This window comes from Anolis carolinensis, chromosome 1 (genome assembly GCF_035594765.1).
Source record: "Anolis carolinensis isolate JA03-04 chromosome 1, rAnoCar3.1.pri, whole genome shotgun sequence".
NCBI classification, from domain to species: Eukaryota; Metazoa; Chordata; class Lepidosauria; order Squamata; family Dactyloidae; genus Anolis; species Anolis carolinensis.
In genome coordinates this window covers 175,249,599-175,262,272 of record NC_085841.1, presented here as the reverse complement: position 1 = coordinate 175,262,272, position 12,674 = coordinate 175,249,599, and the positions used below count along the sequence as shown (strand labels likewise).

The window sequence follows — 12,674 nt, the reverse complement described above, 5'->3', positions numbered from 1 at the left end:
TAGGGGATGTGTGTCAAATTCAAGACCCACAGGGCAAATACAGCCCACCATGTCATTTTATGTGGCCCTCCAGATGCTGGACTACAACTCCTTTATTCCTCATGATTAGACATGACTGGAGTTGTGATACAGTAACATCAGTCAGGATAGTGGGGTTTGGATTTAGATACAAGGCTTGTGGATATGATGTTTGATGTTAAAATGTCCTTTCCTTTCCCCAACTTCAGAGCCACAAGTGCTGTTGGGTTTGTAATTACCATTATCACCAGTCATGGCAGACAATCAAAAGTTATGGCAGACAATCAAAAGTACTATTTAAAAAAATGTTGACCCTCTTTATCCACAGATTCTCTGTCCACAAACTCAACAGCCCTTTGAAGGCAACCATAAGACTGATGTGATGCTCAATAAAAATTTGCAGGTCTGGACTCAGGTCTGAGTCACTGAGATTTCAAATGCTGAGACTTAGGGATGACCACTTGTGATGCCATGAAGAGTGGCCTCCGGTGATGTCATTCAGAATTACACATGAAGTATCAACCACAACTGCAGAGAGGATGTCATACAAATAAAAAGCATAAAGTGTACCAAATAAAGAAATGCATACACACACACACACACACCTTTCAAGGTAGTCTCTTGCTCTAAAATTCATCTTTGTCAAGACAACCAAATGACATGTATATTTATGGGTGTGTAAATGAACTGGTTCGGACAGCTTCTAAAAGAAAATTCCATTACAGTGGAACCTCAACCTAAGAGCATCCCCACATAAGAGCATTTTGAGTTAAGCACCAGCACCAGAGGGAGCATTAACACCAAAGGCAGCACTAGTGCAAGAGTTTTAATGATATATGTTGTAAGTTATTAATTTGCTATTTATGGTTTATGTACAGCCAATTTGTTTATTTGGTTTATGATATTTTGGAAGACTGCTGCCCGCTTTGAGGAACTTTGGGTTAGTTGATATTGAGTGGTTTTTATTCTTGGTATGTTTGGCTTCATGAAGAGAGAGAGGTAGAGGAAGCAAGAGAGGGAATGAGTCCAGTATGAAAGAAATGATGCTTCTGCTTCTTCACTTGGTGCTTTCTTGTCACAACTTTGTACTTTTACCATTTTAAAGTTGATATTTCTTTTTTTCCCCACGTGAATGTGCATTTATACAATATTTGTTATTTATAAAGTAAATTTTCTTATTTTAAAACACCTAACAAAAAAAGGGGGGTCTGGGGGCCGAAAGAGATTGATAGCATTTCAATGGGAAAATTGCTTTGAGATAAGAGTGATTTGGGTTAAGAGCTAAGTCATTGAATGAATTAAACTTTTAACTCAAGATATCACTGTATTTCATTTGTTTACAATGTTAAGTCCAGGCACAGAGTGTACAATTTGCAAACTGAATAAACATAATCATGGTTGATGAACATTCTTAGCACTAGGAGGAGCTCTTGTATTAATACTAAAGGAAAGGTTTTGGATACTTGTTTATTGAATTTGCTTTTCACTTTTCCGCATTATTTTTAGGGACTGGAAAAGTGGGTCAGTCAATTTATGTGATTTTCTTTCCCATATCATGAAGACACTCACTGGAAATCCTGATTATAACAAAATGTCCTTTGTCTTTTTTGGACTAACAAAGCTCATGCTACCATAAATTTGGTAAGCCTTTCTTGTTTTTGCTTCAGCAAACAGACCTACTGTTTTGGATTTTTCTTTGGCATTGAGGCCTTTTTGTTATCAGCCAAAATTCTTTTCTTTTTATCTGTGACTTCCTCTTGTATATGCCTGTGTTGTGATTTTGTTGGTGTATGCCAATAAAGGCTGTGTTAGGTACAGAAGTGTGCCAAATTTTGAATTCTTCTGAGCATTTTCATCTGTCAGATGATACCCTTCCCTCAAAAACCAGGATACAGAGAACAAACATAAAACTCCAGGATATAGGGGCATGCAGTACACAGGAAAGGCAGCTTCAAATCAAAAACAGATTTACAGAGAACTAGGGATGGCAGTTCTTAGTACATACTCCTTATTGGAGCTAGACTTCCTCAGCCCATCTACTTTAGTCAAATTGACCAAATGTGTCCCAGGCCTTTCTCACAAGTCTCTGTAACATATAGTTCATTTCAATGGGTTATCCAGTTTAACTGGGGTCTGTCAAGTAAATAGTTATCGCTGACTGAAAAACTACAAGATGTAGTCTTCTTCCAAAACCTGTCTATGAACTATCAAATTAACCACACAGCATAAGGCACCATGTCCTTCCACTAGCCATACACTTGACCACATTGGAATCTAGCCTGGCCTTACCTATCTGTAACAAAATTTTGGAAGTAAATTTCCGTTCTTCTCTCCAGTATCTTCCCTGATGTCAGCAAGAACCAAGCATGACCAAGTTTTTTTTTTTTTTTTTTGGGGGGGGGGGGGGGAGGGTGTATTTTTAAGATTGTCAAATCAGGACTATCTGAGGTTCTGTGATATCAGGGCCCAAGCTCAATTCCTAGACATGACCCTTTGTGAAATCATAGAAATAGGGTGTGATAATGGTATCAACCTCTCCAACTGTCCTCATTTGGCAGAGACAGTCAGTATTAATCCACTGTTGTCCCACTTTTTCAGTTACTTTTGAAATGTACCTGCTTTTCCTCTTCCTCTCACATTTCTGCTTTGTTCTTGGTTTGCTTCAGTTGCTGCAAAGCGAGTTGAAAGTGTCAAAGTGGTTGGAACTCAACAGTCCAGCAGAAGGAGAGAAGAGAAGCAACTGTTGCAGCCTCTTTTAGCTTGTCTGTACTTCATTCATAACTTTTATCATCTTGCCAACACCGATGTTGGTTGGCCATGAGTCCCATGACATTATCATATGAGGATTGGAAGCTGCACTGATGGCTCTCTAGCCTTGAATAAATAAATTTACCATCGCATGACATCATTGTTAATTCACTGCGAAATGATCTTCATATTAAGATTATCTGGTAAGATTGTTTTGAATTCTGCTCCTACTCCAGAAGACAGGAGCAGAATTCAAAATAATATTAACAGAATAGAGAGATGGGCCAAAACTAACAAAATGAAACTCAACAGAGACAAATGCAAGATACTCCACTTAGGCAGAAAAAATGAAATGCAAAGATAGAAAAAGGGGGATGCCTGGCTCGACAGCGGTATGTGTGAAAAAGATCTTGGAGTCCTTGTGGATAGCAAGCTAAACATGAGCCAACAATGTGATGCGGCGGAAAAAAAGCCAATGGGATTTTGGCCTGCATAAATAGGAATATAGTGTCTAGATCCAGGAAGTCATGCTACCCCTCTTGATGGGAGATGTTGACAAGTTGGAATGTGTCCAGAGGAGGGCAACTAAAATGATTAAAGGTCTAGAGAACAAGCCCTATGAGGAGCAGCTTAAAGAGCCAGGCATGTTTAGCCTGCAGAAGAGAAGGCTGAGAGGAGACATAATGAGGGCCAGTTGAGGTGCTCCCTGGTGCGCACGCATGTATGCGTGCGCGCAGACACCCCGCCTCCTGTCTCTTTTGGCCTGGGCGCAGCTTCGGCCTGGCCCACCTTTGGCTTGGCCCGCCTTCGGCCGTGGGCCCACCTTCTGGGCGTGCGGGCCCGCCTTCACGCCGCACGGGTTCACCTTCGGGACCTGTGGTCGCCTTTGGGGCCTTCAGAGGTTGTGAGGTCTGTTGGAACTTGGAAGCTAGGTAAGTGGGGTTTATATATCTGTGGAAAGTCCATGGTGGGAGAAAGAGCTCTTGTCTGTTTGAGGCTAGTGTGAATGTTGCAATTGGCCAGCTTGATTAGCATTTAATGGCCTTGCAGATTCAAAGCCTGGCTGCTTCCTCCCTGGGAGCATTCTTGGTTGGGAGGTGTTAGCTGGCCCTGATTGTTTCCTGTTTTCAGAGTGTTGTTCTTTATTTAGGCTTTTCCTTAATTCCTCCTTTTTATCCAACATTTTCGCTTATCCAACACTTTTATTTTTCAGTAATTGGTTTTGGGGGAGCACCAACATTTTGTTTGCCTACACTTGAAAATTACCTTGGGCCGACCCTGGTTCCCTGGCAGAGCCTTGCTGGTGATATCTGCTGATCATACGGCTGGGCGCTCTGGTGTGACTATCAGAAGTGACGTTACCACCAAGGCTCTCCTAGGGAGATGTTTTTGGCCAGTGAAACAGCACTGGTGACCCCAGCTGCCCAATTCAAAAAAGGGCTCTAGGTGTTCCCATGTTGTATCTGGGGCAACTCTGAAGAACAGTACTCTGGATTATTTAGATAGGTGCCAGGGCAACCTTAGTCAGTTTTGCTTGTTTTTCCTGTGTTGAGCTCAGAAATGTGGGCTGGGCAAGAGGGAGGGCCATTTGAGTCACCCACCACCACTACCACTACGCTTCTCTGGAGATCTCTTTTCAGTTTCAAGCTGCCTCCTCTGCTGTGGAAATTCCTTCATTAAACTGAACCTACTCTCATTTTGTAGGAAATGCATCCAAACTTTCCCACAAAGGCAGTCTGCTATTAAAGATATATTATTACCAGATGTTTCTGCTCCCCCCCCCCTCGCCACCAGAAGCCAATATGAGTTAACTGGAAAAAATGTTAACCCATCCAAAACCAACAGTACATTGAGACATGCTAGAGCCTGAACCTTTAAGTACACAGATGGGCTACAACTGTTTGACTTGGTAGATTTTGAGCCAAGTACAAAGATGGCTCGATCCCACCCACCTGGTAATGATGAAATGAGTGGGATGAACTGAGAGAGGTAAAATGTAAAATGGGTAAGGAAAGAATCAAAATAAACACTCTGACCTCTTTGGAAGAGAACAGGATAGAAATATAAGGAAAAAAATGGATTGATTTGTCCTGGCCAGGAATTCAAGCTAACTCACACCACTCCTCATATGCACCAAGACATATATTTCAGTATACTGTTGATCCATGACAATGATTCTCAGAGTAAAAGCTAGTGTCACAACAACTCTTTGATACAAATTCTCAACATCTAATGCAGTGGTTCTCAACCTGGGGTCCCCAGATGTTTTTGGCCTACAACTCCCAGAAATCCCAGCCAGTTTACCAGCTGTTAGGATTTCTGGAAGTTGAAAGCCAAAAACATCTGGGGACTCCAGGTTGAGAACCACTGTTCTAATGCATCAGTTTCATGAACCCACAGACAGCTTTTTACAAGAGATACTTACATCAGTTTTGTAAGCTTAAAGCTGATGTTCCCTTCAGCTTTTCAGTATGCATAGACAATACAGTAGAGTCTCACTTATCCAAGCTTCACTTATCCAAGGTTCTGTATTATCCAAGGCAGTCTGCCTTTTAGTAGTCATTGTTTTTGTAGTAAATGTTGCAATGTTTGGTGCTAAATTCGTAAATACAGTAATTACTACGTAACATTACTGCATTTTGAACTTTTTTTCTGTCAATTTCTTGTAAAACATGATGTTTTGGTGCTTAATTTGTAAAATCATAATGTAATTTTATGTTTAATAGGCTTTTTTCTTAATCCCTCCTTATTATCCAAGATTTTTGCTTATCCAATGTTCTGCTGGCCCATTTATCTTGGATAAGTGAGACTCTACTGTATTTACAAATTGTGTCTTCTAAAGAGAAGCATTTCTCATGGGAAAGTATGCTAGCTGAGCATCCCTAACTTGCCTTCTAAAAGAAAGACAAAGTCACAAGGATGCATAAAAACAGCTTATATATATATATATATATATATATATATATATATATATATATATATATGTAGCCAAATATATTTTATCCAGAAAAGATCTGTATGCCCTTATGCAAGAGCTGTTATAAGAAAAAGAAAATGCACACATGTAAGTAAACTCTAGTAGGACAAACTGTCCCAGTTTCTTGTGATTTTCCATCATAAGGATGCAGTTGCTTTTTTGCTTCTAGAAAAACAAATTTGGGCATCACTTTCTTTTATCACCACCCTCCTCGAAATCTAACACAGCTGTATGGATGGAATGGTTCCTTCAATAAAGAGGTCAGAGTTCAAAGACCAATTAAAATACTTTGCTACTGGGTTATTATGATCTTTCTCATCTAAAGCTCCAGCAAATGACCAATATTTACAATATATACGATTGCTTTAGTTCAGTGGTTCTCAACCTGTGGGTCCCCAGATGTTTTGGCCTTCAACTCCCAGAAATTCTAACAGCTTATAAACTGGCTGGGATTGCTGGGAGTTGTAGACCAAAACATCTGGGAACCCACAGGTTGAGAACCACTGTTTTAGCTGAAGAACAGAAGACTTCCTTTGCCCACTCACTTGCTGTGTAACTGTTAAAGCAGAAATGTAGGCCAGAATGGGGATCTTGGCCAGTGTCTAGCCATGATGGCATTTCTCTGAGATTATTATAACAAAGATGCCCATAAACTATGGCTCTTGGGACTCAGACTGTATCCACATTGCAGAGTATATCAGTTTGACACTACATTAACTGATATGGCTCAATACTATGGAATTCTGGGATTTATAGTTTGGGAGATGTTCCTGAGAGTTTTATAAGAAAGCTTACGTATACACATCATACTCTCATTTAGTTTATATTTCATTCCATTATTTAGCAATTCCCCTTGTCTACGGTAGTCTGAAACACAACCTTTTGTCCCAGAATTGCCCTGCCAGCCTATATGACTTATGATTTCTTGTTTTCTTCCATTATTTGCAAACTTAGTTCACATTTGACACTTAGCTCCATTATTCCAATGTATTTTGTAATATGAAGTGAATTATTACTGTTTCAGTGTGTACAGAAGTGCCACCGTATGCAAATTCTTGACGAAGAGAAGAATATCCTTGGGTCAAAGGTATTTTGGATCACAATTTGCATAGGGAAATGCTTTTCTAAGGAAACCATGTTTCTGCAGAAGGGGAGTGTAGCTTTGGGATTTAAAGGGAGATTTGTTTTTGGTGACTAAATTTTTCAGATCAACGTTCTGGAGAACAGAGCCCTGGGGAGTTGGTGTGTACTTTGGGATCATCCAGCTGCAGCTCTGTCCTCAGCAGCCAAGGGTGCGCTGTTGCTCTTCTCTTTGAAACCTCTTGCTTCTCAAAGGCAGCTGGGATCTCGCCCAGCTGTGATTTCGCCAGGAAAGCATGTGTCTCTGATTACTTACAGATGTGGAATAACTCCCAAATATGGTAAAATATCAACGGCAAGAACCATACCATGATGAGTAGGATTCAACAGGCAATAGACTGCTTTTTGGTTTGTACTGTTTGACACAATCATGAGAAGAGAACAAAGCTTAATTGTGTTATGGAGGGGGGCAGAATTGAGAAAAAAAAGATATTAATTATAACAAACGTCTTCTACATTTTATAAAACATGAAAAGAAAACACCTTCCAAGGTGGTGTTTTATACAGGACACATTTACATTTTCAGTTTATAAAAGACACAGTTTAAATCATTTTCATTTGAGGGGGTTGTGACCTTATTGCTTATTTCTCACAGCTGGACCAGACAACAAAGAGAACAAGACTTGGATCATTACTGTAGTGTTATTATTGTTGTTATTATTATTATTGGTCTCTGTGGTAGACCAATGCCATTGCCTCTCAGAAAACAGTCTCTGTTTTCATATTACAAAACAGGAGAGTAAAAAAAATTATAATGCAGAACGCAGACCTCTACATTTTTCAGTTCTATTGAACTCTTTCCAGAGGCACACACACTAGATTTAGAAACTAACGGAGATGCAAACAACAGGTCCATTCTGTTCAGAATTTACAATGTCATAAGTTAGACATATGAATGTTAGCATTCACATGTACGATTGTGTCACCATTGTTACGATCACAAGGGCCCCCTAAAATACACTGTGAAAGCCAGATAACACCAGCAACCACAGATGTTCTGTAGCAATGGTGAGGTGCTGAATAATAATAATAATAACAACAACAACTTTATTTTTATATCCCACCCCCATCTCCCCGAAGGGACTTGGGACGTCTTACAAGTGGGACCAAGCCCAGCATAACAAAGTTTACAAGCTAAAAACACATTTAGAAACATAATAAACATATAGCATAAGGATAATGCATCCAGCGCCTTCCCATCAAAAGGCCAATAGTCACTTGTTGTGGGTCACAACTCACAGGCAGAAGGGGGCTAGTCAACAGGGATTTATCAAAAACAAGTCATGCCAGACTAATTTGATCTCTTTTTTCAATAGAGTTACACGCTAGGTAGATGCAGAGAACGTCGTGAATGTAGTGTATCTGGATTTCAGTAAGGCCTTCTCATGCAGCAGCTTAAAAAGCCAATGGGATTTTGGCCTGCATCAATAGAAGTATAGTGTCTAGATCCAGGGAAGTCATGCTACCCCTCTATTCTGCCTTGGTCATACCACACCTGGAATATTGTGTCCAATTCTGGGGACTGCAATTGAAGGAAGGTGTTGACAAGCTGGAATGTGTTCAGAGAAGGGCAACTAAAATGATCAAGGGTCTGAGAACAAGCCCTATGTGGACCAGCTTAAAGAGCCAGGCATGTTTAGCCTGCAGAAGAGAAGGCTGAGAGGAGACATGATAGCCATGTATAAATATGTGAGGAGAAGTCATAGGGAGGAAGGAGCAAGTTTGTTTTCTCTACTGTCCTGGAGACTAGGTCATGGAACAATGGCTTCAAACTTCAGGAAAGGAGATTCCACTGAACATTAGGAAGAACTGCCTAACTGTGAGAGCTGTTCGACAGTGGAGTTCTCTGCCCCGGAGTGTGGTGGAAGCTCCTTCTTTGGAGGCTTTTAAACAGAGGCTGGATGGCCATCTATCGTGGGTGCATTGAATGCGATTTTCCTGTTTCTTGGCAGGGGGTTGGATTGGATGGCCCACGAGGTCTCTTTCTACTCTATGATTTTAAGATGCACCATTCTTTGACACGTTGCTTAGCAGCATTATAAAACTCTTCTGTTGGTGCAGCAGCTTGGCTTTCAAGGTAAGGTTTTATGATGGTTGAATTGGGAGATAGACTGTAACTGCTACATCAGCGCAGAATCTCAGCCAAATTATTGGCTGAGGGCTCATCCAGACAGGCCAAAAATGTGGGACCCGTCTCGGTTTTTACTAGGGGCGTCCAAACAAAACCTCTGGTTTTTACCAGGTTTTCCTGGTTTATTCCGTATTAATTAAATACCTCATGAGGAGAGGCTTCATGGCTGCCAGGGACCTTCTTAAGTAAGTTTTAGAGGGTAAATCAGGGGCTTCGGGGTGGATTTAAGTCGAGATAGCATTTAGCCACCCTGGGATCAGCTTCTTTTTCACCCTATTTGTGGCCTGTAGGTTGGGTTAAAATTTTCTTATTCTTGTATGGTTTTGCTGAAACAGCAGCTATCCCAGAAATGACTCCTGTATTGCTCTAAAGACATTAAATTTTAGAAGCTAAGCATGGTTGGACTTTGTTAATGTTTTTTTCAATCCTGCTTGCAAACTAAACGGAACTAAAAGCCTAGAGTACAGTCACCACTGGCAGGAAGGTTGCATTATGTATGTAAATTTTCTGTGCAATTCCTGAGCTGCTTCTAGCTTCTTCTAACTGGTGTGATGTACTTACATGCTTCAAACCTTCCATCCTGGATATGTGGAGTAAGGGGATGGAGGTTCTGCTTACTGACCTGAAATATCTCAGGAACAACTGGTTAAAAGATTGCATTTAGGTTGGGAACCATTCCTCTAGTCAGAGCAGCCCTCTAGCCAGCTTAGCCAAAGGTGAGAAATGCCTCATCAGTCCGAATGTTAGGAAAGACTGAATGTTTTGGTGGATTGATATGAATCTACAGGATGAAGATTTTTCTTATCCAGGCATCCCTCGGGTGTCTTTCTGCCTCATCACACTAGAGCAGGCATGGGCAAACCTTCTTGCCTTGGGGCTGCATTGTGGGCCAATGGGGCTGCATTGTGGGCCCAGGTCATCCTTAGGTTGTTCTCCCAGCATAAGGATGGGGCTGCTTGCACCATCCTTATGCCGGGAGGAGGAGGAGGAGGAGGAGGAGGAGGAGGAGGAGGAGGAGGAGGAGGAGGAGGAGGAGGAGGAGGAGGAGGAGGAGGGCTCTCAGCTGCTGCGTGCCTTCCTCCCTCATCTTTTTGGCATAAGGACATGGCAGATCGAGAACAGGATATATGAGAAGGGCCTGAGATAAGCACCCAGAGGGCTACATCCAATCCCTGGGCCTTAGTTTGCCCATGCCTAGAGCATGAATCCACCTTAAATCTGCTTTCTACTTCCTACAGAATTCTGGGTTAGTGGTTTGGTGAGGCCCAGGAACTGTCTGGCTGAGCTGTTTAAAGCCCCTTCCCTAAAGTGGATTTAAAGTGGATCCAAGCTCTACTGTGATGAGGTCTTTGGCATCTATTTAGAGTTTTGTCTAGAACATGAGAATACAGCCTGGAGTGAGATTAAATAATGGAAGGGTAAAGCATGGGATAGGTCAAGATTTAAGAAGCGACAAAGGGAAAGCTAGAGCTAGACTAACAGTCTGAGGAAGACCCACACCTAACCCGGAGTTATTCATAGCTAGACTAGGACAAGAAGAACCAGTGGGCCGCCAAGAAGTGGCAGACCCTAGCTTGAACCTGGAATGACAGGTGTCTTGGTAAATGTTTTTTGGGTAGCTCCAACAGAACTACCCATATTTTTCAGCGCCTTGCCATTCCCCCCCCCCCCCCCCCGTCTGATGGGGAAAGGAGGGAGGGTGCACGGGGTGCAATGGCAGGCGAAATGGTACAGGAAGGAAGGACATGTGAAGAGGTCCTTGCTTACTTTAATAATTTCACAAAAGAAACACTTTTGATATGGTTCAGGCAGATAAATTAATGGTACTGGAGGCCAGACAAGGTTTTTTTTTTTGTAAAAGTAATCATCACCATAAACTGGCATGTTATACAGAATAGCTGTTGTGACATTTGTATTCTGGGAGTCTGGAAGTGCTACAGGTGATGCCAGGTGACTTTTCTTCCCAAATGGTCAGGATAAGAATGGAAGTCTGCTTGAACTAATAGGAATGTCTTGAGTACAAAAATTGCAGGAAAAGGTTACTATCTTTAAAGTTAATTTGTGGCCACTTGGATATATTGTTATCCAGCTTCAGACAGGCATGGTGTTCTTTATAATGGGAAGGATAAACTGGTGGCAGGAGGAGGCAGTTCTGTCATGTTATAGCGCTTGCCAGGACCCATCCCCATAGTGTTGCAAGGGTCCAAAATGCCTCAGTGTGATAAGGTGGCAAAAGAGAGAATATATCTCCAACATAAGGCCCCTTCTACATTGACATATAATCCACATTATCTAGTTTGAATTGGATTATATGGGTTTACACTGCCATATAATTTGGTTCAAACCAGATAATCTGGATTTTATATGGCAGTGTAAAAGGGGCCTTTAATTAACCTACACATGTTAAACCCATACAAAATAATATACAATAGGCAATTGTATCCCTGTTTTATTTTCATCATGGCTCAGTATTTGTGGCACGTATTAGAAAAGTGGGAGCCCACAATAGCGCAGCGGTTAAGCCGCTTAGTTGCTGAACTTGCTGACCAAAAGGTCGGCTGTTCAAATCTGGAGAGCAGAATGAGCTCCTGCTGTTAGCCCCAGCTGTCAAACTAGCAGTTCAAAAACATGCATATGTGAGTAGATCAATAGGTACTGCTCTGGCGGGAAGGTAACTGTGCTCCATGCAGTTATGCTGGCCACATGATCTTGGAGGTCTTTACAGACAATGTGGGCTCTTCAGCTTAGAAATGGAGATGAGCACCATCCCCCAGAGTCGGACATGACTAGACTTAACGTCAGGGGAAACCTTTACCTTTTATTAGAAAAGTGCAATCCTAAGAGAAACAAAGTTTGTTCTCTTGGATGTTCCGCAGAGTTCCATCATACTGATATGCCGCTGCAACTTTGATACCATTAAACATCTAAACACTCCTCATGCCTCCAGAAAACTGGAAGACGTTTCCTCAAGCAGTCAACCTCCTATAATAACTGGGGTGGCCTTTTAGTTTATTCATCAGTGCAGTTATCGAAGAGCAGAGAGCACATACATTAATTACATAGCAACTGGTGCTAGATCATAGTCCCTAGAAGCACAGCCATATTGAGAATAATAGTAGCACTGAGTTAAGAGAAGGAACATTTCAAAATGGGCTGGTTTGTTTCATGACTCACCAACTAGTGCTGCAGTTCAGCTGAATGTGTGTGTATGATGTTCCCTCCCCTCTGGAAGGAGTCTTCCAGCTCTTGCTACATCCACAACCTCTTCTCCGCCTTAATTCCCTTCGCTTCTCCCTTCCCTCTTTGAAATCTCAGGGACAGAGTAGAAACTAAATAAAAATTGCAAACTAGGGGGAACATTGCCTTTCTTTAATTTTAAGCCTCCTTCCCACTCCTCCTTTTCCTCTCTGGCCCCCTAAGTCTCAGTAAATGGTAACGGTATTCCTTTCAAGATGAGGTTAGCATACTTTTTCTTTACTTTGCTACTTCAGGACTGTTTTCTGTTAAGAAGGGTGCTCGCTCAAGGGTCAGATGTATCCAGCAACGTGGTAACTTTTCAAGGTAAGAATATACTTTCACTGTGTATTGTTTTCTTCCAGTGACTTTTAGCTGCATCGGGATAGCATAGCTTCAAAACTTTGCACACTCTACTCAAACATT

General features: G+C 41.6%; 1 protein-coding gene across 1 annotated transcript in view; it reads left to right on the top strand.

Annotated features, from left to right (window-relative positions):
• The first annotated feature begins 12,243 nt into the window (after positions 1–12,243).
• col6a1 (collagen type VI alpha 1 chain) overlaps positions 12,244–12,674 on the top strand; it is a 58,576-nt gene continuing 58,145 nt past the window's right edge. Inside the window, exon 1 of the mRNA XM_008114560.3 lies at positions 12,244–12,575. Within this exon, the coding sequence (XP_008112767.1) occupies positions 12,467–12,575 (109 nt within the window). The 5' untranslated portion in view covers positions 12,244–12,466. The remainder of the gene's footprint in view (positions 12,576–12,674) is intronic.